This window comes from Atractosteus spatula, chromosome 13 (assembly GCF_055471065.1).
Source record: "Atractosteus spatula isolate fAtrSpa1 chromosome 13, fAtrSpa1.hap1, whole genome shotgun sequence".
NCBI lineage: Eukaryota > Metazoa > Chordata > Actinopteri > Semionotiformes > Lepisosteidae > Atractosteus > Atractosteus spatula.
In genome coordinates this window covers 2,818,180-2,842,801 of record NC_142718.1, presented here as the reverse complement: position 1 = coordinate 2,842,801, position 24,622 = coordinate 2,818,180, and the positions used below count along the sequence as shown (strand labels likewise).

The 24,622-nt window shown below is 54.5% G+C and overlaps 1 protein-coding gene across 5 annotated transcripts; it reads left to right on the top strand.

Moving 5' to 3' along the window:
* The first annotated feature begins 6,508 nt into the window (after positions 1-6,508).
* sgsm3 (small G protein signaling modulator 3) lies at positions 6,509-24,400 on the top strand. Of its 5 annotated transcripts, none has more exons than XM_088930249.1 (22): positions 6,563-6,793; positions 10,581-10,670; positions 11,497-11,578; positions 12,530-12,590; positions 13,021-13,229; positions 13,409-13,516; positions 14,108-14,251; positions 14,591-14,786; positions 14,972-15,117; positions 15,824-16,051; positions 16,278-16,460; positions 16,544-16,699; positions 16,909-16,963; positions 17,312-17,361; positions 17,455-17,607; positions 17,965-18,035; positions 18,547-18,595; positions 18,711-18,796; positions 18,972-19,094; positions 19,732-19,792; positions 20,479-20,550; positions 22,740-24,400. In XM_088930249.1, the coding sequence occupies exons 2-21, from the start codon at positions 10,660-10,662 to the stop codon at positions 20,548-20,550; spliced, it is 2,244 nt and encodes a 747-aa protein (XP_088786375.1). In that variant the 5' UTR covers positions 6,563-6,793; positions 10,581-10,659; the 3' UTR covers positions 22,740-24,400. The 5 variants fall into 5 exon arrangements, with proteins under 5 accessions (XP_088786373.1, XP_088786375.1, XP_088786376.1 ...); XM_088930250.1 differs by having other exon boundaries at positions 22,737-22,794; XM_088930247.1 differs by lacking the exon at positions 20,479-20,550 and having other exon boundaries at positions 6,509-6,627; positions 22,737-24,400.
* Positions 24,401-24,622: the final 222 nt, after the last annotated feature.

The window sequence follows — 24,622 nt, the reverse complement described above, 5'->3', positions numbered from 1 at the left end:
CCCAAAGGGAGGTGGGGGTGTGGAACAAGCTGCCCAGCCATGCTGTTGAAGCCGATTCCCTGGCTTCCTTTCAGAAAGAGGTGGATGAGATGCTGAGGATGAGTTGGCTACTCATCCCTGGACAGGCCTCCTCCTGTCCGCAAGTGATCTTATGTTTTTCATGCGAGGTAGACAAGCCCTAGGGCTAGACAAGCCTGAACCGGGAGGCTACACGGGACAGTGCAGGGGGAGAGCCTGCGTCATCCCGGGGCAAGACAGTGGGGAGGCTGGAGGGAGGGGGGTGAGAGATGAGCAGAGAGGAAGAGAGCCTGGCTGGTGGACAGGATGGAAAGCAAGGAAAAGTTTTGGTGCCTGGAAGATGCATCTAGGGTGCAGAGAACCCAGACTAGTGAGCATATAGTGACTGCTTACAGAATAAGCCTGTCAGGGGTGTTCACGTAATCAGCTGTGTCTGTCTCTGAGTCTCCATTTTGCTCCTTTTATCTCCCTTTGGCTTCTGCTTGACCTCTCTCTGGCCTTTGGGCATTTCCACCTTGTTCTTCCTCTCCTCCCCTCTTTTCCCATCGCCTCAGACTACCTCTCTTCCTCGCCCCCCCTCTCTCTCTCAGTTCAATTCAAGGTGCTTTATTAGCATGACCGATGGGTACAATCAGTGCTGCCAAAGCAAATAAAATCATGAAATTCACATGAAACAAAACAAAAAATAACATTAATATAAAATCTACAGACATATTACAGACATTTACAACAATGACGTATTATAAAATATTTACATTTACTGTAGACAGAAGGAGCATTATTGGGAGACAGACTCACTGTTCCTCAGGCTGTGACGGGAGATCACACACTGGGAGATCACGTACTCTCTCTCTCTCCGGTCTTTGAGTCACCTGAAAATTTCTGGTGCAAGCTCGCCCTCTGGTGGCCACGGGAGCACAGTACAGTGGCGGGGGCCCGCGGTGTTTTCTTGTGTACTGTAGGTTGGCCTAAAAGGCTGCAGATGTGGAAATCGATGCTCGTTTCTCCTAATGGAGCTGCTGATGGCTGCGACAGGCCGGGATGGAAAACCAGGTCATTCTTACGACTCTCCTGCCACAGGGCTGCGGACCTCTGTTCAAGTCAATCAGCTCTGATGAGTGAACAGGCTGACCTCCCGGTCCTGGCCTGGTCTAGAGTCCAGGGGACAGCCCCAGCCTCATTATTGACTATGATTTATGGCACAATTACGCCACTATAGGACCTAGAACTGCAGGACCCCGCTTTATCACGCCAGTTAGTGCGGAAACTTCAGAGAGCACTGTAAAACACACAGCCATGGCATCGTTTCCAGAATCCCCTCGTGGTAACCAGGACTTCAGGCTGTGCAATGCAAATAAACAAGAAATAATAACTTACTGACAAATTAGAAAATGTAAAATAGATAAGAGTGCAAGCCATTTGGCTGGAGTTTAAAGTAAAGGGCTCTGTTGTTGACACAAGATTCCTTAATGAAGCCTGATTACCAGACCAGAGGTGTTAAGTGTGGCTTCATCACCGACCAGCTGTGTTAAGTGTGGTTTCGTCACAGACTAGCTGTGTGTTAAGTGTGGCTTCATCACCGACCAGCTGTGTTAAGTGTGGTTTCGTCACAGACTAGCTGTGTGTTAAGTGTGGTTTCGTCACAGACTAGCCATGCGTTAAGTGTGGTTTTGTCACAGACTAGCTGTGTGTTAAGTGTGGTTTCGTCACAGACTAGCTGTGTGTTAAGTGTGGTTTTGTCACAGACTAGCTGTGTTAAGTGTGGTTTCGTCACAGACTAGCTGTGTGTTAAGTGTGGTTTCGTCACAGACTAGCTGTGTGTTAAGTGTGGTTTCGTCACAGACCAGGGTTGTGTTCAGAATGGTTTTGTGACTGACCAGCTGTGTGTTAAGAGTAGTTTCCTTACTAACTTAGTGAATGAGTCTTGTCTCTGCTGAGGTAATATCATAGCCCCTAGTACAGCCCACTATTGTTACAGGACTATTCTGTTCTCTTACTCTAACCTCCACTTTAACAGACCCCTCTACTCTATCCCCTATTCCAAAAGGACTGTCCTGAATTTCTGCCATATTCTTACTGTCACACAACATTCTCCTCCTCTGTGATAGAATCAGCTACACAAAAGTTTCAGGGCTCCATTGTCCTCCTGGTGTGTCCTCGAGACCTGACCCTTCTCGTAAGAAAAGGAATGCACTGACCCGCAGCTGAATGAATTGCAATGAATATAGTCGCTGTGTTTTAGAAAAGATACTTCTGCTCTGGAATCTGGCAATCAGACACATTCTGGGGCTCAAGGGAATGTCCTGAAAGGCTGAAGGAACTGAGCCTTGTTTTCTTTCACAGAGAGCCTGATACACAGAGACACTGACAGAATCAGCCCTGCATGAACAGCGGCACATGAACCAGAAGACACCACTGGAAACTCTGGGGAAGAGCACTGAAGTCTGAGAACAAGAGGCACTTTTTTTGCACAGAGACTGGTGGGAATGTGGGACAAACTGCCCAGCCTTCTGGGTGAGACTGATACCTTGGCTTCTTTTAAGAAACCGCTAGTTAACATCTTTGTATCAATGAACTGCTAACTATCAAACAGACCGAAGGAGCTGAATGGTCTGTGCTTGTGTAGTGTGGTGCAGTGGTTAAGCATGGTTGTCTCGTGGGCTGGGGACTGGGTTCAGTCCTGGACCTGGGGTGCTGTCTGGGTGGAGTTTGCATGTTCTCCCCATGTTCATGTGGGTTTCCTCCAGGTGCTCCAGTTTCCTCCCAACGGTCCAAAGTCTTGCTGGTGGGTTAAGTGGCTTCTGGGAAAATCATCCCTGGTGTGAGTGTGTGTGTCTGTATAGCGCTGTGATGGACTGGCGTCCTGCCCAGGGTGTGTCCTGCCTTGTGCCTGTTGCTTGATGGGATAGACCCCAGCTAGCCCAGGACCATGAACTGGATGAAGTGGCTGGAAATGGATGGGTGAATAACACAGCCAAAGAACAACAGAGGATGGTGTACAAAACTGACATCAATATTCCACTCAGGGTGTTTCCCAGGAAGGAAACAGGTTCCCTCTGGTTGGGGAGAGACCATTTTTCTATGTGAAAAAGCATTAGCACAGAAGAGACAGGAGTGCCACAGGTATTAATAGCGCAAATTAAGATTCATCTCCAGGGCCTGGTGGTATTCCATCAATTGTACTAAAGAAAACGAGAAGTGTTATTTATAGACCATTAAGTCATTAACGAAACAGTTCCAGCGGTCACTCCACACAGGGGTATTGCCCATGGACTGGAAAATTGCTTACAGAGTGCCCATCCATTAACAGGGCAACAAAGCCAAATCAAGTAATTAAAAACCAATAAGCTTTCTATTACATGGAGATGATAATTAGTATCACACCGGAGGAACACCTGTAGGGTAGTGATATTATAGTGGAGAATCTCCATGGATTTAGAGGAAGTGAGTCTTGCTTAACTACTGCACTTGATTGAATAAGCAGCAGGTTTACATAGATGCACACATAGCACATGATATGGTACTATTTAGATTTTCAGAAAGCTTTTTTTTATAAAGATAAAAGGTGAATTCTACATGAGAGATTAATTCTTGAAGTGACGGAGGCAGGCGTTCAAGGCAGCCTTGAAAGCCCAGGTTGCAGGCCACCATGCTGGCCAGGAGGACCCCACATGAACTCAGAGAGAACGTGTAGACTCCTCACAGACAGACACTCCTGTCTGGATTCAAACCCCGAACCCCTGGAGCTGTGAGGCATTAGTACTAATGACCACCAGATCATCTATTTTCTACCGTCTTCTTCAAATTCAGGGTCGTGGGAGAACAAGCAATGAGCACAATGAGTACACCTTGGACAGGCCACCAGCCCATCACAGGGCACATACTGCCAATTAACCAACCAGCCAGCAGCCATGACACCCTGCAGCTCCCAGCTGGCAGCCCTCTGAAGCTCAGCAGGTATGAGCCTGGCCAGTACCTGCAGGGGAAACCTCCTGGGAAAAACTAAGGTTGCTGCTGGAAGAGGTGTTAGTGAGGCCAGTTGGGGGGCACTCATGCTGAGGTCTGCATGGGTCCTAATGCCCCAGTATAGTGACGGGGACACTATACTGTAAACAGGCGCCGTCCTTCGGATGAGACGGCAAAACTCAGGTCCTGACTCTCTGTGGTCATTAAAAATCCCAGGGTGTTTCTCGAAAAGAGTAGGGGTGTTACCCCGGCATCCTGGCAAAATTTCCCCCCTGGCCTTTACCTATCATGGCCTCCTAATAATCCCCATCTCTGAACTGGCTCCATTACTCTGCTCTCCTCCCCAATAATAGCTGATGTGTGATGAGGACTCAGGCTGCCATCGCATCATCCAGGTGGGGGTACACACTGGTGGTGGTGGAGGGGATCCCCATTACCTGTAAAGCACTTTGAGTGGAGTGTCCAGAAAAGGGCTATATAAGTGTAAGAATTATTATTATTATTATTATTATTAACCCACCAGCCTGTCATTTGACTGTGGGAGGAAACCAGAGCACCCGGAGGAAGCCCACAGGAAAATGAGGAGAACATGCAGACTCCACATAGACAGCACCCCAGGTCTGGAATTGAATCCAGAGCTAACCACTGTACCCCACTGCTGAATTCTTTTTAATTCTTAAAAAACTCCCTGGCATCTGCGAGGAGGCACTGTCTTGTGAAAGCCAGGGTGCCGTTCAGTTTTTTCCCCGACAGCGACATCTAGTGGTACCACACCGTCATTGCAGCTCTCATACAGTCACACTTGATGATGATGATAATAAAAATAATTCTTACACTTGTATAGCGCTTTTCTGGACACTCCACTCAAAGCGCTTTACAGGTAATGGGGATCCCCTCCACCACCACCAGTGTGCAGCCCCACCTGGATGATGATGATGATGATTATCCATACACTCTGACTCTGTGACAATCCTTCACACCCCTTGTTTAACAATTTCCAGTTACTCCCATCAGAACGCAGATACCGACTCCCCAGCTCCAAAACCAATAATTTTAAGTTCTCATTCATACCTGTAGCCATGTCGTTACTTAACACTTGGTGTTCTTGATGCAAAGATGTATGTATCTTGTTGTCCTTGACGTGTTTTTTTCTGTCTGTCTGTACACTAACACTGCTGCTGTAAAACAAATTGCACCCTCAGGGATAATAAAGACTCTCTCTCTCCACTTATATAGCTTTTCTGGACACCCCACTCACAACGCTGTACAGGTCATGGGGATCCCCTCCGCCCCCACCAGTGTGTACCCCCACCTGGATGATGCTCCAGTCCGCTCCCCACACACCAGCTCTCAGTGGGGAGGAGAGCAGAGTGATGAAGCCAGTTCAGAGAGGGGGGTCATTAGGAGGCCATGACTGGTAAAGGCCAGGGGGAGATTCGGCATTAAATTAAAACTTAAATGTGTTAATTGAAATACTCCAAACTCGTGATGTTAAGGCGTTTTTGTTTTAGTTGCTTAAATTAATAGCGTTCTGCATGTGACCAGCTTACCTCTGCAATGTGCTCTATTGCTGTACTTAACCCAATAGCTCCTTCATTTACTGTATTGATCCTTCTGATGATCAATTCAACAAATGCGGATCGGCATAAGGTGAACCTGCTTAATGATTGGAGCAGATGTGAGTGATCCTGAGTTAGGGTACTGCTGTATTGTGCTGCTTGTATCCGTTGTGCATCTTGCTTGTGTTTCATATTGCATTCAAATACTGTATTAACAGATGCATTTTTGTGTGATTAAGCGTTGTGTTTTGCATTGTTAGTTTCCGAATTTTTTTTACGTTTGGTTTGAGGGCATGTCAGTTAACGACTTAAATGAAATAATAATTCATGTGACGGACTGTTTTATTTAGATTGGGTCAGTCACCCACACACTAAGCAGTAGCAATGCTGCCGAGTCTAACCGCAGAATGGATATACCATCCCGAATCCAGTCACGCTTGATTTTCAAACATTGGAGACGCCCGTATTGTATTGACCAGTTAAGCGATCCATGTCTTAATTTATTTAAAGGGCCTGTGGTCCATCCGGGCTGAAGATAGTCTGACTTGAGTTCACTAAATGACGTCGTTTTAAAATAACCCGCTTAATCAATCACAGTTCAATTGCTCCGGGTCTTTAGAAACTGGGAAATTGAATGGCTATCCGTGACAGCCACTGGATACGTGTTCTCTGAGAGACCTCTGACCCACAGGGTACAGCTGCGACGTTTGTAACAGGACAAGGCTCTGCGGATACGCGAGCGTATTCTATCTTTTTAAAGGGGCGGTGTTGGGCAGATAGACATGATGCATACGGATACTAAAATCAAATCATTGCAACGCCTTCTCGTAACGGTGTGCTTTCGGGAGGAGGGCGATTATAGTCCCTCTTCCTCGCAGCGTGTCGGCCGGCGGCTCCCAGCATGCACCGCGGCGGCGGCGGCGGCGGCTCGGCCGGACCAGCCGCCTGGCCGCGGCGGAGGGATACGAGGTCCTGTTGGGAGCAGGTGAACAAGGATGCGGTTCCGGGAGCCGGGACACCTTCAGGCAGGAAATACTGGGACGGGAGGCGGAGGAGAGAGCCGGATGCCCCGCGGAGGCTGTAGGTAGGTTGCGCATATCGGGGGACTGGGAGAGAAAGAGGAACTAGTTGTCTGCAGAACCCCGAAACTCCCCCCCCCCCCCCCCGTGTCCTGCGGACGGGCCGACTAGTCTGGGTATTACCACTACCTGCCGTCATGGAAAAGCCCGGATCCGGAGGTCTGGATTGAGGTGAGCCCGGCCGGAAACGTGCAGAATTATTCCGATGAGTTGTTTTTTTTTATGATGATGATGATGTAGCAGAGCCTGCTCGCCTAGTTCACTCCCGAGCCGCGGGGAAAGGGGACGTGGGTGTCAGTCAATGGGCACAATCGCGTTCAGACTTGCACCGGTGGTCAGGCTGTGTCCTCCGGGACGCCGTGTGACGGACATTTCCGGACTGCCGCGGCTTGTCTCCCAGTCTGCACGCTGTTCGCCACTGACCGTACGTCCCCCAGGTTTAATTTCATGTCCGTGCTCTGGAAAGCTTGTGTTTCTGGACACTCCTGTCCAACGCCGCTAGCAAACGCAGTAAATACGACTACATGCACGACAACAACAACAACAACCACCCCGGCCACGACTCAAGCACGGCGTGTCCGCCTGCCCCCACGGGGAGAGGAGGAGAAGCAGGCCAATATAACGAATAAACGATGCTTTTATCGCCGATAAAGTTCACCCCCCGGTGTGGAAACTACTGTAGTCCGCCAGCGGCGATCAGATACTGCGATCGGGAGGTGCGTGTGAGGGTCAACTCGTGCATCAGGAAAATGACCCGAATGAAGCGGGTTCGACTTGTTAATGGGTGGGGGGGGGGGTCTTTGAGACGAGAGGAGTGAAGTCGCAGAGAGGGGGTCAGTTTCTAGGGCAGCCGGGTTTCTCCTGCGTCTCTGCCCGGGGGAGGTGTGGGCGACAGGTGTGCGTGTCCGGCCCGTGACGGGGCTGGGACGGTGGGGATTCAGAGGGTATTTTCATGTCGTTTTGCGAAGTGTACAGTGTGAGTGTGTGTGTGTGAGAGAGAACGACTTCGTCCGTCAGCCCGGCCAGGTGACGCTAAAGGCACCGTTGCCCTCGTCGTTTGAGGAGGTAGGAGCTGCTTCTGGGTGAGCTGGTTGTGTTCTCGACCTGGGATTCCGCTATGCAACAGGTCGTCTTCCCTAAAATAAGGCGGAGAAGTCCCGTAGCATACGGTAGCTCCCGGGAGACCCCCTTCCCTTGTGCGGCTTTGAAACCGTAAACGTCACGGAGGCGTTCAATTCCTCCCTGCGGTCCACCTGGTCGTTTTTGTTGGTTTATTTATTTTGGGAGGGGTGGCCGCCTCGTTATTTGATTAATTGTAGTTCAGGTGGGGGAGCTGCGTCAGCGTGCGTCGGCTGCAAAGGGACACGTAAGAGGCTTATTCCCTTCTGCAAAGAGAAGAGAACACAACGTTTCGGGCGTCTTCAGGTGTGAAGAAGGCTCTACGGCCGAAACGTTGTTTTCTTCTCTTCTCTTCGCAGCAGGGAATAAGCCTCTTGCTTGTTATTTGATGAATTGGACGACGGCCTGTGCGCCAGAAGGAGAGGAGCGCCAGTGTATCGTTGCCTGCCTCCCTCCCTCCCAACACCCTCTGTCACCCGGCAAATAATTCACCGAAGTAATCCTGCCTGGCCTCCCGAAACAATGGCTCGGCTGAAGCGATATTCTGTTGCAGCACAAGGTGCGCTTTGTCCCGGCAGCGTGGCCCGCGGTGACACCGCCCCCCCTCTCCCCCTCTCCTCCTCTCCGGGGAGCTGAGCTCTGCTCCGTGGCGTCGGTCTGAAAACCTGATTATCCGGCGCGGTTAGACGCTTTCCTAGTTATTCGTGTGTCTCTCCCCCCCCCCCCGATTCAGTTCGACGACTTTAATCTGCTCTTGCTCCGATAACGCGGCGTCGGCTCAAAGTTTGACGCCCTCCGGCGATAGAGAAACAAGAGAGGAGGCTGCTGTTGGGTGGTTTGGGTTTTTTTTTTTTACCTGAGGAGACCAAACCGGTTCTAGTCTCGCTCTGAGGATCAGAAAACAAGTGAGTGGGCGTTTAGCTGCTCATTGACCGTGCCGTGTTCAGGGACCTCAGATGTCTGTCGTTTTTTGTGTGTAATACAAGGTGCAGAGTTTGGCTTCTGTTTTTCTGAGGCCTGGAGTCCAGAGACACGTGTACAGTACCCCTGTCCTTCAGGCCAGAGGTTTCCAGCTCTGCTAGTGGGTTTAGTTTCAGACAATAAGAGATGATTTTATTAGCCCTATACAATGTCTTGCATGAGGAATGTGTCTTTTCGCAGACCCCAGCTTGCTCTCCAGGAGACACACAGACAGGGAGAGAAGCTGGGGGTCAGAGCGCAGGGTCAGCCATTTACAGGGGTGCCCTTGGAGCAGCTGGGGTTCAGGGCCTTGCTCAGGGGCCGAACGGAGCAGCACTCCTCCTGCCGGCTGTGGGATTCGAACCGGCAACCTTCCAGCCACAGGCGCAGATCCTGAGCCACAGAGCCACCCAAGAGAATACATTTTGAGCTTCTGTCATCCGTACAGTATGTGTGTTTTGTAATGGTCACTGCCTCGTTCCTGACGTAGAGCTGTGTCCTGGGCGGGGACAGGTTAGACGAGTCCTGAGCTGTGGGGGCTGCATGTGTCTGTCGGGGGGGGGGTTGATTTGAATATTTAAATTCCCCAGCGGTCCTGCCGAAGTCAGTCCAAAGGGCGATGCCTGTTAGCACGGCTGCTCTGTTAGCCATCCAGAGAAGAGCAGCCAGATGCGCTCCAGGCCGTAAGGGGCCGTCCGGCACTGACCGGCTGAAGGAACTGGGTTTAGCCCTGAATGGAGAAGCCTTTGAGGGGATCCTCTTTAACGCGTGGGTTGAGGGTGACCTGTAAGACTCTCTGACTCGCTGGTATGGGGACACACCAGGACCGGGGCTGGTGACCTCTTAAGATGTGGTGGATTGGGACGGGAGTTGGGGACCCCCTGATGTAGGGTGACCTATAGGAATAACTGGATGGGGGGGCTCCCCAGGAACAGGGGTGGGGAGCCCGGACAAACCAGTCTGGGAAAAGTGTGTGCGTCTCCTCTCGCAGGCTGACGGACAGGTCTCTCCCTCTCTCCCGCCATGTCCTGCTGGCTGGTCATCTTTAAATATGGGAGTCCGCCATGCAAGCGAAGGAGAACAAGTGAAATGTGCGAGACGGTTAGAAGCAAAAGCCAAGGAGCGCCCCATTCCCCCCCCCCCCCCCCCCCACCCCCAGGAAACAGGTCTGTGTATCCTTCCGTCTGGAAGCGAGTGACTCACCCGTCGCCATGGCAACGCCCAGGCAGGAAGCGCTCGGCCTCCTCCTGCTCGACAGCTTGGATTGCGCAGTGTGTGTGTGTGTGAGATGGGCCTTCCAGTCCACCGTGCCCGCACACGCAATTCCGCAACCGCTCGGCTGCCCCTCCCTGGTGCCCTTCAGCTGAAAGAAGACAGTGGGGGGCATCTCGACCGCGAAGGAGCGCTGGAAGGGAGTGTGGGCCCTGTACAGGGCCTGAGGAGGAAACCCCTGTTCCTCTGAGCTCCTGCGGAGGACCGGTCGGCCAGCCGGGACAGGGAAAGGGCCTGGATCGCCCGGGCTCAGCCCCAGCAGCCTCTTGCTCTGCTCGACGACGGACAGAGGACGTTCGTGTTCTAGTAGAATCTGCATGACTTGTTGGAGTGTGTACGTGCCGTGAGAGGTGTGTTGTGAAGTAGTTTATTTACGCGTCGCGTCGGGGATGTGCCGGCTGGTTCTCGGTTTAGCGAGCAGGGGTGAAAAGCCGTTGCCCCTCTCGGGCGTGCGAGGGGGTGACCCCTCAGGAACCCCACTGCTTTAGAAAGGGTCACCCACTTGCTGCATCCCCAGAGAAACCTTTGGTTCTCGGTTTCTGGTAGTGGAGGGGGGGGTAGGGGGGACTGCTTTTGCACCTTTCCTATGGTGACTCTCTTGTTGCAGAAACCTGCGGTCACCCCCCTGGACCCCCAGATCTCGTTGAATCCCGAGGGCCTCTTCACCTCCCTCTCTGCAGGCCAGCATGTCAGGTAGGTGTGTTTTAGCCCGGCGCTGCACAGCCCTGAGCTCTCCTAGACCACACTGGTGTGGGGCTGTCACTCACCCGGTTAACACCTCATTAACCTCCTGCTGCTGGAGGTTATTGCTAATTAATCAGACCAGCAGACATGAACAGAAACAGAAGGAAAGAGTCAGCCTCACCTGTTGATATTGGAGGGCGGGCGATCCCCCCCCAGTCTGAGCCACACGCTGTCCTCGGCTGCTGGACAGAGGAAGAGGTCTCGAATGATCCATCTTACAGGGGAACCGCAGGGCAGTTTTCAGATTTCGGGGGTTAGAAAGGATCGGCACTGATGAGTGCATTTCAAACCATGATAAAAGCTAAACGTCCCCAGTAACCTGTGAGATGTCCAGTTTCCATCACAAGATCGACTAGAGTTTCGGGTCTGCACGGCGCCGTGTTCTGCAGGTCAGACCCAGACGACAAAGCCCCAGCTTGTCCACAGGGGAAAGCTCTGTTCTGCAGTGACGCTTAAAGTCCCCCCGAAGCTGGCACTTCTAAAAACAACTGAGGAGGCAGGTTCATTCCCAGGTGAGGGATAAAGAATTAGGGGCCACTGCTGGTTCAGTTGTGTGTGGGGCCCGGCTGAGCGCTTGGCTTCTGTTGTCCAGGTGCGGCATCTCATTCGAGAGTGAGCACAGAGCCACACCACCCCCCGTGGGGACTGAGCGATCAGGCATTGTGGGGTGCGGGACTGGACCGTGACGAGAGCCCCTGGTGGGATTTTGAGCTGGGCTTTCTTCTCCCCTCACCTCTGTGCGTGTGTGTGTGTGGCTTTTGTTTTTGTTTTTCAGGTAGCTACACTCCGACCCCCGGTGGCCCTTTCTCGGCCCTCACTCCCAGCATGTGGCCCCAGGACCTCCTGTCCAAGTACTACCAGGTAGGCCCTCTGCCCGTGGGACAGCAGCCTGAAGTGTGGAGCTGTGTTGATGAGGGCGCCCTGACTGGAATCAGCCATCCTGAACTCGGAGACCGATCTGCGGTTTTACATTTTAAGTAAAAAAAAATTGGTGCATAGGATCGACACAAGTATTTCCAGAGACGGGCCTCCCATTCACCCGATATAAATAACAGAAATCACAAGGCTGGTGTGGCTTAAAATGATGTTCCCACTGTGCCCAGTTTAATAGTAAGCTAGTTTCAGCAAGGGTGTGTATCCTAGAGCACATCTTCTCCATCTAGAAGACCTGGTCTAAAGGCAAAGCAGAAAAATTCACGATGACTCTTTCGTTTGTACTATTTCTTGTGTTTTTTGTGGTTGGGCGAGCGCTGGGTTGGAGCCGTAGCCCCAGCGTGTTGTCTCGGTTCCTGGCAGCGCCAGGGGGAGCTGGTTCCAGAGTGGGCAGCAGTGAGGGGCTGTGGTAGCTGATGGCCAGTCAGTGGCCCTCACGCGGCGGAGCGAACAGAGGGGGACTGTTCGCAGGCTGACGACTGGCGGAGCTAATCCGTCTGCTGGCACTCGTACCCCTGCAGTAGGGGCGTTTCTAAGACCAAAGGCAGGGTGAACGCGTCGCGCCCTGCATGCCCTGCTCGAGACAAGTCGCCCTTTTACTCTGGGCTGGGGGTCAGGGATTTCCACGGCCAAACAGGGGGATATTCCAGACCTGCAGGGCACGCGGGCGTCGAAGAGGACAAGACGGCTCACCCTCCGACCCGGTTTCAGTCGCAAGAGAGCTCGCTGCTTTATTGACTGACGTGCCCAGGGCACAAAGCAGAGGGGGCCCGTTATGGATTTGGTTAACAAATATTTGACGGCTGGTACTGGAAAAGCCGGAGAGGCAGGGATGAGATCACCCCCCCCCACATCACTGCGTCCCTGTGTTTTTTGCAGAAGGATTCCGAGGAGCTGGAGATCCAGTACGATGAGTTTGGCTTCCGGGTCGAGAGCGAAGGTAGGGGAGCAGTGCGAGGTGCGGACGGGTCCTCGAAGCAGATCCTGGTCCGGGTTCTAGATCCGAGACCTCTGCCATCAGTCCCTTTTTCGTTGAGTCTTTGATAATGGGATTCAAAACCAGGAAACTGGCTTATACGAGACTGAGAGTCCTGCTGAAGAGTTAGACATTGTAATACAGAGAAGAACAGTAGGACTCCTTTTAGGCATTAAGGCGCTTTTAACAGTGCAAAGCAATATTGAGGTACTTTAAGCAATAATCCTAAATTATTTTAAAATGCCACCAGCACAGGAGTTCCTGCCACCCCAAATAGAAAATCCTGGCTATGCCCCTGCTCCCTGCGCGTGTTACTGGAGAGCTGTAGAGTTGTACAGCAGTACCGTGTTGAGGTCTGGCTGGCAGAGGTGTAATGCACGTTTCCGTCCAGCAGATGGCACCGAGTTGCAGCCCGACCGGCTCTCGGGGACCCCGCTGGTAGAGGACCCCCAGCAGCGGCTGCGCTGGCAGGCCCACCTGGAGTTCACCCACAACCACGCGGTGGGCGACCTGACGTGGGAGCACATCTCCCCCACCCTGCCCCGCTCGGACCGGCTGAGAGCGCTGGTGCTGGCGGGCATACCACACAGCATGAGGCCGCAGGTAATTCTGGACACCGCTGGCACGGGCGGCCCCTGTAGGGGGCGCGCAAACGAGTGTGTTACTGGCACGGGTGATATGGCTGCTGACAACCATGTGGTGGCATGCTGCAAAGGAGGCACGCTCACATGCAGCATGGGGTGGTGCACGTGCTTCCCTGTGATCTCTCTCCCCCTCTCCAGCTGTGGATGCGGCTGTCTGGGGCACTGCAGAAGAAGAGGACCTCCGAGATCACGTACAGGGAGATCGTCAAGAACAGCTCTAACGACGACACCACTGCCTCCAAACAGGTATGGGTTTCCACAGTGCCCCCTCACTCCCTCTTTTGTTCTTCAGTTGTCGTTACTTTGATCGTCTCTTCATCACTCGGTGTCAAGTGAATCCTCTCTCATCTGTCCCCTCTGGCCCCTGTTCTGGCTCTGCTCACCTCCGCTGGCTCTCCCATCTCACCTCCGCCCTCTCTCCCTCTCTCCTCCGGCTCTGCTCACCTCCGCCCTCTCTCCCTCTCTCACCCCCGCCCTCTCTCCCTCTCTCTCCTCTGGTTCTGCTCACCTCCGCCCTCTCTCCCTCTCTCACCTCCGCCCTCTCTCCCTCTCTCCTCCGGCTCTGCTCACCTCCGCCCTCTCTCCCTCTCTCACCCCCGCCCTCTCTCCCTCTCTCTCCTCTGGTTCTGCTCACCTCCGCCCTCTCTCCCTCTCTCACCTCCGCCCTCTCTCCCTCTCTCCTCCGGCTCTGCTCACCTCCGCCCTCTCTCCCTCTCTCTCCTCTGGTTCTGCTCACCTCCGCCCTCTCTCCCTCTCTCACCTCCGCCCTCTCTCCCTCTCTCTCCTCCGCCTCTCCCTCTCACCTCCGCCCTCTCTCCCTCTCTCCCTCGCTCTCAGATAGAGAAGGACCTGCTGCGCACCATGCCCTCGAACGCCTGTTTCTCCAGTCTGAACAGTGTGGGCGTGCCGCGGCTGCGCAGGGTACTGCGGGGACTGGCCTGGCTCTACCCAGAGATCGGCTACTGCCAGGGCACCGGCATGGTGAGGGCACCACTCTGGATGAGAGTGAGATAGGATTTGCACAGGTTACATGCCAGCTACACATGTTATACAGTAAACATGGCCTCCTAGATGCACCCAGGGTTTATTCCCAGGAAGCTCGCTCGCTGCAGGCAGGCTACACACATTACCGTTGATCCTGCTTGGGTCCTGGCTGTTCCCAGGTCACTTGCCGCAGGCACATTATCAACGCAGATCAGTGCTGTTGCTGTTTTGCGTTTCTCACTTCTGGGCTCAAATCGTAAGCCGATGGCTCCGCCCGCCTCTGTCTGCCCGTCTCCCCTCGTCAACCTGGTCTCTGCCCCTCGCCCTGTCCCCCAGGTGGTGTCCTGCCTGCTGCTCTTCCTGGAGGAGGAGGACGTGCTGTGGATGATGTGCTCCCTCATCGAGGACCTGCTGCCCCCCTCCTACTTCACCTCCACCCTGCTGGGGGTGCAGACTGACCAGAGGGTGCTGAGGCAGCTCATCGTGCAGTACCTGCCCCGGCTGGACAGGCTGCTGCAGGAGCACGACATCGGTGAGGAGGAGGACGCACTTTTCTGATAGCTTGGGCTAGAGCCCCCCCCATCCCCTCTCTCCCCTCCCCTCCTGTCCTGTGTTCTCTGCCCAAAACACAAAAGCCGAACGGGTCAACGAGTTATCGCTGCATCGCATTGCACGGTCAATGCCTGTATTGACTGGTCCCTGCCATGTCTCCTTCAGAGCTCTCCCTGATCACGCTACACTGGTTCCTCACCTCCTTCGCCAGCGTGGTCCACATCCGGGTGCTGCTGCGCGTCTGGGACCTGCTGTTCTACGAGGGCTCGCTGGTGCTGTTCCAGGTCACTCTGGGCATGCTCAAGATCAAGGTGCGCCGCGCGTTCCGAGTTCCCCCCCCCCGCTCTGCGCGGCTCTGATCTTTGCGACCGCTCCGCCCGACCCGGCATGCTCGCGGTCAAGCTTTACCTCCCGCCTCCTGTCCTGTCTGTCCAACCCCCCTTAATTGTCCCCTCCGCCCTCGTGCACAAGATCATTAACTTCTTTAGTCGGGAGCAGGGAATCGCTTCAAGGATTCGGAGTCGGCAGTGGCGTTGACTGAGTTGACCCGCTGAGGCCTCTTCAGGATCAATAGTGATCCGTGAGCCAGTGGGAACAGGGAAAGGGGGGTGTGTTGGACAGGCAGCACTTCTTTACATTAAGGCAGCAGACCTCAAAACTTGCAGGATCTTGTTAAATGCAAACCGCTTTATTATCATGACCGGTCAATTACAGTGTTGCCTGTGTCCAGTGTCTCTGGCCAGGCTGTGGTCACTGAGCCTGTCTTCTCTGGGCAGCCAGGTCAGCCTGTGTTGCCCAGTTTCTCTGGCCAGGCTGTGGTCACTGAGCCTGTCCTCTCTGGGCAGCCAGGTCAGCCTGTGTCCCCAGTTTCTCTGGCCAGGCTGTGGTCACTGAGCCTGTCCTCTCTGGGCAGCCAGGTCTGCCTGTGTTGCCCAGTTTCTATGGCCCGATCGTGGTCACTGCTCTCTCTCTCTGGGTGCTGCGCAGTACAGTCAGCATCTCTCTCTCTCCCTGCAGGAGGACGAGCTGGTGTCGTCGGAGAACTCGGCCTCCATCTTCAACACGCTGTCGGACCTCCCCTGCCAGCTCACAGACGGGCAGCAAGTGCTGGAAGAGGCGGTGCGCCTGGCAGGGGCGCTCTCCCCCGACCAGCTGGAGGCGCAGAGGCGCAAGCACCTGGCCTACATCCTGGCGGAGCAGGCCGAGCTCAACACCGCCCACACCCTCGGCACTGGCCTGGGCAAGGTCAGGGGGCAAGGGGTCAGGGGTCAGGGGTCAGGGGAGTGGGAGGGTCAAGGGCTCAACGCCTGGGTTCTGGTCATCCGTCAACAGGCAGGTCCAGCCACAGAGACACGCCGTGCACTCCAGATGACCGATTCCTCGGGAGACCTTCACCGCCTCCTGTGTCCGCGGTGCTGTGTGGGTGACGAGCCCGTCTGTGCTGACGTGAGCTCCTGTCCCCCGCGCGCAGGTGGTGCGCAGGCAGAGCCAGCGCAGGAAGTCGGCCCTCACCTCGCTGCTGTTCGGGGACGACGAGGCCGAGGCCCTGAAGGCCAAGAACATCCGGCAGACGGAGCTGGTGGCCACGCTGAGGGAGGCCATCGGCCGGCTGGCCACGCACTTCCACTGCCTGGACCCCCGGCACAGCAGCACGGTCAGTGTGGCGTTCCCCTGCAGGGAGAGAGACTGGCCTTCCTGGGCCAGCGCGGTGTGCTCACTCGCCCCCTCTCCCCACAGGACCTGACCCCGGACTACTCGATGGAGAGCCACCAGCGGGACCACGAGAACTTCGTGCTGGTGTCGCGTTGCCGGCGGCGCCGGGCGCGGGCCCTGCTGGACTTCGAGCGCCACGACGACGACGAGCTGGGCTTCCGCAAGAACGACATCATCACGGTGAGCCGGGGCGGGACGCGAGGTCATCTCTGGGAGACGCTGCGATGTCGGGCCCTCTCTGGAGTGGTTCCATGGTGTAGGGAACAGACCAGGCACCAGAGTGAATTGTTTCATTGATCGCTCGCTGTTGGTTTTAATTGATCGCTGCATCTCATCCAGGCTTTGCTTGAAGGAGCCCCAAGAATGAACTCCTGCGCTGTCTCTTCCAGATAATTTCCCAGAAGGACGAGCACTGCTGGGTGGGAGAGCTCAATGGCTTGCGAGGTGAGAAAGGGGCGCTGCGGGCCCACTCGTTATACCACATCTGCATGGACCTTCTCAGTGAGCACCCCCGCGCTGCCCTGCAGAATGGTCTACCCCGCTTGCAACCACAGTGCGGAAAGCATGCAGGTCTCCGTGGTGTAGCTCTTCCACGGTTTCACACGAAACCACGCCACTGTCGGATCCGTGCAGTTTCACAAACTTACAAAGAACTGAATTTTATTGCTCAAATCGGTAAACGACACCAGAAGAAACTTAGTCTGACTCACTTCCCTGCGCCCATCTTGTGGTCACTGTGCGGTCATCCTCCTTTCTGACCGTGTGCCATCTCTTCTACCCACCCCCCTCCAGGCTGGTTTCCCGCGAAATTCGTCGAGGTCCTGGACGAACGCAGCAAGGAGGTACGTGTGCCGGCTGCTGGTGGGGGGGTGGCGGGTTGTCGTCCGCTGGGTGAAGACTCTCGGCCTCACTGTGCCCCCGCGTCGCGCCCGCAGTACTCCCTGGCCGGCGACGACTCCGTGACGGAGGCGGTGACGGACCTGGTGCGAGGAACGCTGTGCCCCGCCCTCAAGGCCATCTTCCAGCACGGCCTGAAGAAGCCCTCCATCCTGGGGGGGCCCTGCCACCCCTGGCTCTTCATCGAGGAGGTACGGCGAACGCCACCGGGGGGCGCCCGGCTGCGGGTTTCTCGTGCGAAGCGTTCCTATTGGACCGAGAAGAGGCAGTGAGGCCGTTATTTTCACACGCCCTTGACCGCACGGATTTAGCTAAAGATTTCTAGCCAGCCCCCCCCCCCCCAGTGCTGCTTGGGAACCAGAGAGTGGGTCGCAAAACCCCCGAACTAGAACAGGGAGACCCCTAATGGAAACGCGCAGGGGCAGAGGAGCAGGCAGGGACGGGAGCTCGCGCTCGTGCGCAGGGCTGGAAGTGGGCGGAGAGGCGGGGCCTTCGGCGAGCGTGTGCGTTGCCTGACTGGCTGCTGCTTTGCTCTGTTGCGTGCGCAGGCCGCGAGCCGAGAGGTGGAGCGAGACTTCAACTCCGTCTATTCCCGGCTCGTCCTCTGCAAGACCTACAGGTGAGGCCTCTCCGCGGGTTTTACCCCCACTCGTCGCCTGGACCCCTCACGAGCTTCCGAGCTTAGCGTTGAACGTCGGGAGCTCTTTCAGGAGCGCTAGTGCCCTTCATCACTGCTGTATGATCTCTCACGTGAGGCCCTTATGATCCTGAGCTGGAGGTGAAGACTGGAGGCGTAAACAGATCAGCTGACAGACACATTGACAAGTCTTGTGTAAATCACAGCAGGGGTGGAGAGGGCAAAAGTGTTTACAGAACGGTCGGGCGATTGTGTAATACTTTTGCTTCTTTGCTTTCCCAGCTCCCGGTGGCTTACAAGACCCCAGCTTATCCCTGTTACTGTAGCATTAAAAATAACTAAATCCAGACATCTCGGCTAGTGAGGGACAGGGTGGTCCTCTGCAGGTTAAGCCCTCCAGTGTGTCTAGCTAGTGGCTGTTTGCATGTCGGGTCTGACAGCCACGCAGGGGTGGAAGGAAGACTGAGTCTCCTCTGGTTCTTGGGTTTTTCAGGCTAGATGAAGATGGAAAGGTCTTGACTCCTGAGGAGCTGCTGTACAGAGTAAGTGTTGTGTGTTTTCAGTGGTTTTTTATGCCTTTTCTTCCCCCCCCCGGTTATATAAGCACTTAAAAGACATCTGTTCTCTCTCTGTCTCTTCCCCACCCCCCCCTCCAAGGCTGTCCAGTCTGTCAATATGACCCACGACACAGCACACGCCCAGATGGACGTCAAGTTTCGCTCCCTGATCTGCGTGGGCCTTAAGTGAGTATCTTCCTGAAGAGCGAGAAGAGGCGTTTTTCACGGCCCACCCTCAGCAGGAGGGTGCCTGCACACGGGAGGGATAGGAGCTGGTCTCTGCTGTGCAGGACAGATTTTGGCGGTGTTCCCTCTTAGCAGGTCTAAGAACCCGCTCTGTCTCGGTCTCTCTCGCCCCCAGTGAGCAGGTCCTCCACCTGTGGCTGGAGGTGCTGTGCTCCAGCGTCCAGTCGGTGGAGAAGTGGTACCAGCCCTGGTCCTTCCTGCGCAGCCCTGGCTGGGTCCAGATCAAGTGTGAACTGAGGTGAGGCGGAGGGGCGGACGGGGCAAGGGGAAGTGGGTGTGGTGGTGGGTGGGGCAGGGGAGTGGGTGTGGCAAGGGGAGTGGGTGTGGCGGTGGGCGGGGTATGGTGGGTTTGACGGTGGGCGGGGTATGGGGAGTGGGCGTGACAGTGGGTGGGGCAAGGGTGAGTGGGTGTGGCAAGGGGAGTGGGTGTGGCGGTGGACGGGGTATGGTGGGTTTGACGGTGGGCGGGGTATGGGGAGTGGGTGTGGCGGTAGGTGGGGCAAGGGTGAGTGGGTGTGGTGGTGGGCGTGTGATTGCCGCATCTGCTCAATTTTACTTGTAGCCTGTGCCCCTGTCGTCTCCATGGGGGACTTATTACACCACAATCAGCTTCCAGGAGATGGGGGGTAACGCTGACATTTATGTTGTCCGCTGGGTAGGAAGTCCAGATCATCTTGGCTGGGCATTTGCATGCAAAGGAGCTGAATTTGACAAAGCTGTACAAGAGATTTGTGTGTCTTTTGAAGGTTGTTAGGTAAAAAGAGCTTCATAAATATGAATTGTTAACCATTTTATTTAGAAAGGTGTTGCTCTATCATGTGTCAACCTATGAAAATGACTACGTGAACGAATGTGTCCCCTGTGTTCTGTTTCAGGGTGCTGTCTAAGTTTGCCTTCAGTCTGTCTCAGGATTGTGAACTACCGGACCGAAAGGAGGTGAGCAGGGGAGACAGGGGCAAGATGTAAAGGAGGAAAATAGGGGGGCTTTTGGGCAACAACAGCGTGGGTCCCAGTCCAGGAGGGGTCCCTGTTGCCCGGGGTACACAGTAAGGGGCCCAGTTCAGGATGAGCCCCTACAGGCTGGGGCTCTTACTCCATCACCAAATTGACCAAGAGGGCATGTCTGCTGTGCCCTTGTATGGGTGCAGATCTCCGTCCTGGCTGTCTGCCTGCGTGTTTTGTCTCTGTAAGGCTTTCTTTAGCTTGTCTCGCGGTGTGTCTGCTCAGTTCTCAAGATGTACTGTGCAGCTGCATGCTCGGTGTGTGTGTGTGTGTGTGGTGGTCGTGTGTGATGCTGTGATTGTGATCGTCTGTGGTGTGTAAGCAAGTCTTAGCGTGTCCCTTATGCAGGTACGGAAATCAGATTCTGCCTGCACAGCAGTTTGGTCCATTTCATGCTGGAGCTGCAGGTTCTCGTCAGGAAAGTCGCTGGGCCAAGTGCTGGACGCATGAGGCTTGTAGCTCTATTTGGAGGTCTCATATGCAGACGTTGATTTGTATAAGAGCCCGCTGCTGGGGGGGGTGTGGGGGTGTGGGGGGGGTCAGATTGCTGTGCAGCGGAGCTTTGAACCGCGCCGCCCGCTGCCCGTTTGCTGATCGGCTTGTCTGTCCATCCCCCGCAGACGTCGCCCATCCTGAAATCGGGAGTGGTGGACATGTTGGTCAAACATCACCTCTTTAGTTGGGACCTCTAGGTACGGACGGTAACCATAGCAACGGCGTCACCGGCTGCCTGCGGGTGTTGCCGTGGTGACGGGTGGTGGGTCGTCATTCACTCACTCACTCGCTCGCTCGCTCGCGCGTGCGCACGTGTCCAAGTGCAGCGCTGTCCTCGCCGCGTGGGCTTGATCTGTCCGCTTAAAACCCTCAGCTCCCCCCCCCCCCTGCTCTTCCTCTTCCTCTTCCTCCTGCCCTGCGGTGGGCCTGTTGCTGCTGATTGAGGTCTCGGTCTGCACCCGGCCCCCTAATTGTTTAAGGGACGCGGCTGGACTGCTCTCAGCTGCTGGTTTTCCCCAGCCGTTCCCCAGCATGTCTCGAAGGGACGGCGCGTCAAACCCGCTACGTGTCCCGACCTAGTCAACGAGTCCACAGAAGCGAGAGCCCTCACCGGACGGAGAGTGGACTTCTCCTGCAGGCCGGGGGTGTCGAAACTCGGGCTCGGGTATTTCCGAGCGCTCCCAGCGGATCACCGTGTCTTGGGCTGCCTCCTGCCCTGAAGGTGTCCGCGATGCAGCCGGGGGTCCCCACGAGGTGCGGCCCGTCTCCGCGGTGACCGGAGTGGACGCCGGGTGGTCCGAAGCCGGCTGGACTGTCTCAGCCAGCTGCCCGTGCGGGCAGGGGGGGGCGCCTTCCTCCCCGCGCTGGCGCCCCTCGTCTCGTCCGGCGGCGGGGGGAGGGGGCGCAGCGTGTGAATTCCGGGACAGGAAGTGAGGGAATAGTCCAGGTTCCTGCTGGGAAGGCTTATCGGGCGGACGGGCTGATGTTACCACCTGCTCGCCCAGCCTTCCCGTCTCGTTATCCTGCTTAACTACTGATGAGCGAGCAAGCAGCTCACGGCGTCCTCCTCTGTCACGCAGGCGCGTGGGTAGCCCGGGTGCGAGGAAAGACTTGGACTCTGAAATGGAAGGAGGTCGCGTGGTGAAGTCACAATGCTGCTGATTAATTGGATTCTTAATGAGGCTTTTCTGACATCTACATCTAGACCAAGGAACAGTAACTCCAGTCTTTAAGAGTTGAACTATCCTCCATTTATTCCTGCGCATGTTCATTACCCAGGACCTGACGGGTGCAGGCAATTCGATTTCCTGTGTAAATAATGAGTTTATTCACCCGTCTGTCGTCTTCCTGCTTCTTCCAGTTCAGGGTCGCGGGGGAGCTGGGGGTCTATCCCAGCATCCAAAGGGCACAAGGCAGGGTGCGCTCTGGACAGGACGCCAGTCCATCACGGGGCACGCACACACACGCACGCGCGCGCGCACACACAGGCACTTACACACGTGCACCAGGGCCAGTTTTCCCAGAAGCCAGTCAACCCACCAGTTATAGTGAATCCAACTGATCAGAAAGGATCTGTCTGTGCTCTGCTCTGGACTTGTCCAGTCTAGACCAAAACAAGATTACACATTTAAATATTGATTTTATACTTCTTATCCGTTGTGGTTAAGCCTTTTTTGGCATTTAGTTTAAAATATCAATCTTAGCATTTTTGAGTTATTTTGCCAAAATCTTAAATCTATTTTTTTTTTCCTACTTTTAGCGTAGTGTGACTGCTTAATATTTTTTCAGCAATTTAGTTTGCAAAGGAGAGCTCCTGCCTGACCTCTGTGAACTTGATTATTGATCAGGCTATAAGGTGGTGATGTGCTGGTCTCTAGTGTTGTGGTTAGGTTTGGTTAGTCTAATTAAAATAACACTGACAACAACCAGCCAGTGTCCCAAGTTTATATACCTTATCAAGTTTTTTTTTTAAAGCTAGAGAGTATATGACTCTTCTAAAGTAAATGTATGGATTTGAATTGCTCGCAGCCGGCTTTAAAAACTCAAGAGTATCTCAGGCCTCGATATATACAACGCCGATGTTCGATTTTAGTTCTAGGCTGGGAAAGTCAACGTAAAAGGTTAGATCGTCTTTGTGTGCTGCTGTTTCCTGGATAGAAGCCAGATGACATGGCATTCCAGCTCGAGCCCTCAGCACACTGCTTCCCCGATCGCCTCCAGAGTCCTGCGCAGCAGTGATTTCCTTCTCCTGCTGGGACGGGAGCTGATCTAGTGCGTTGCGACGTCGCTACAGGAGGTGTGGGGTTCCTGTTTGTCGACTGCAGAAAGTTTCACTTCTCTTTTGTTCTTTCTTTTTTTATATCGTCGGCTTTTTTCTGCGAAGCAGGAGAAGGAGCAGAAGCCCCTGAAGGAAGGCGTCCAGGACATGCTGGTCAAACACCACCTCTTCAGCTGGGACATCGACGGATAGGGAGACCCCGACTCGGAGCCGTGATGGCCCTGGTGCCCGGTCTCCCTGGCAACACTGCCTCGTTGCCCTCGGCAACATCAGCCTCATCTCCCTCGGCTCCGGGACTGGAGGGGTGTAGAGTCTGCAGGGTGTCCTTTCCCCCTGTGCTCCATAGGCAGTTAGTTTAACAGGGCCAATTGCAGCTTTTCAGCTCAGGACATAGGGCAGTTTAATAATCATGGCGGAGGATAATGAATTGTTTTTTTTTCTCAGTAATTGCAAGCCATTTGTGTAATTTGCGTAGGTCAGTTGCTGGGGTTATCGCTTGCAGTTTCTCAGCAGTTCAGGTCACGGCTACAGCGTGCGCGTCGTATTGTAGTTGTTGACGGACGGCCCAGCTTGCGGCGGTAAGCCGAGCGGTCCTGCTCAATGTGTCGCGCTGCTCACCTCCGGAGTGATCTGCCTGCTTGCAGTTATTGATGATCACCGTGGACCTGCTGGGAGCGAGAGGAGGGTTACAGGCCCTGCGGCCGGTGGCCCTGGAGAGCTGGAGAGCTGGAGGCCAGGTCCTCGCCCCTTGCTAAAGCCTGCAGTCCTGCTCTTCCAGTCCCTGCTTCACTGCCGCTGAAACGGCTCGGCCCTCTTAGGGTGGGGCTGGAGCCTCCCTCCCGCCGGCAGGAGCCCTGTGTCCCGAGCAGCATCCGCGCTGGGCGATGTCCCTCCCGTCCTCGTGCCGACAGAGTGGGAGGGCTCCGTTTCCTGAGCCACAGGGCACGGCGCTCCAGGCCCAGGCCTTCAGCGGGGCTGACTGAAGCCTGGGGCTGCCACTGGAGGTCACTGCTAGCAAAAGTAGATGTTGCAGGAGGGGGTCTGGATGACTGGACCGGTATAGGAACTGCAAGCTGGTCAGTACAGTTCGGTTTGTCTTCGGTCTCCCTTTGTTTTGTGTGTGTGTGTGTTGCTATTAAGTTGCCACTGAAACAGCTGATTTGCCAAATTCCTATCCTTGTACCCGCTTTTGAAAACACCTGTTTTCTTGCGTAGTCCATAGCAGTGATCCTCCTGGCCAGCTGCTGCATTGGCTGCATGCTGTCTTCATCAGTCTGGCTGTGGCCCTGTTTCTCTCTGTCCTGCCTACGTGTAAAAGGAGGAACAGTGCTGACCATGTGTTTTCTTTATACTGTACCTTTATAATCAGAGCTGGTTCAGTACAATGCGAACTGCTCTTTTACTCACTGGAATTCAACAGTGCACTCCTCACTGAAACCTTGCACGCTCTAGACCCAGGCCTCCAGTTCTATAATTAAGACCTCTACAAAAACCAATGCACCCCCTCCAGCAGTAGTGTTAAATCTGTTCTCTGCTGCTATACAGTAGTTGTTGATAATTAGCGGAGATTAGCAGACCTCATGGATGTGTATAAGACTCATTTTGTGTTTTCATGTTCTCTGGCTCTGTAGAAAGGCAGTGCCAGGTCATGCAGGTCCGGCCATCTGCATGTGTTTCACAAAAGTGAGTGAAGGGCAGTTCTGTGTTTGTTAATTTATATCATAGCCCAGTGTAAATAAGAATAATAAAATTCTATATTACCTGTAAAAGCATTCTAAGAGTCTGAAATTGTTTCATTAATGTAGTTGTGTGCAACTTAAGATTTTGTTTTCTGATTTATTCCAGCTTGTTTCCTCGAAGATATTCTGACCTGTTCGATACAGTTCGTAGGGGAGTTGTAATTAATACTGAGAAGCTATTTGTATACGAGGCTGCTGCATGCACCGACAGCCACCATTGTGGTCATAAATTCTAACACTAGGCTGAAGTTT

What these genes read in the sequence shown, in the direction of transcription:
- sgsm3 (XM_088930247.1), top strand. An exon ending in GCAAGAACGACATCATCACG is followed by an intron (nt 16,700 to 16,908) that starts GTGAGCCGGGGC and finishes TGTCTCTTCCAG; the next exon opens with ATAATTTCCCAGAAGGACGA. An exon ending in TGGACGAACGCAGCAAGGAG is followed by an intron (nt 17,362 to 17,454) that starts GTACGTGTGCCG and finishes TCGCGCCCGCAG; the next exon opens with TACTCCCTGGCCGGCGACGA.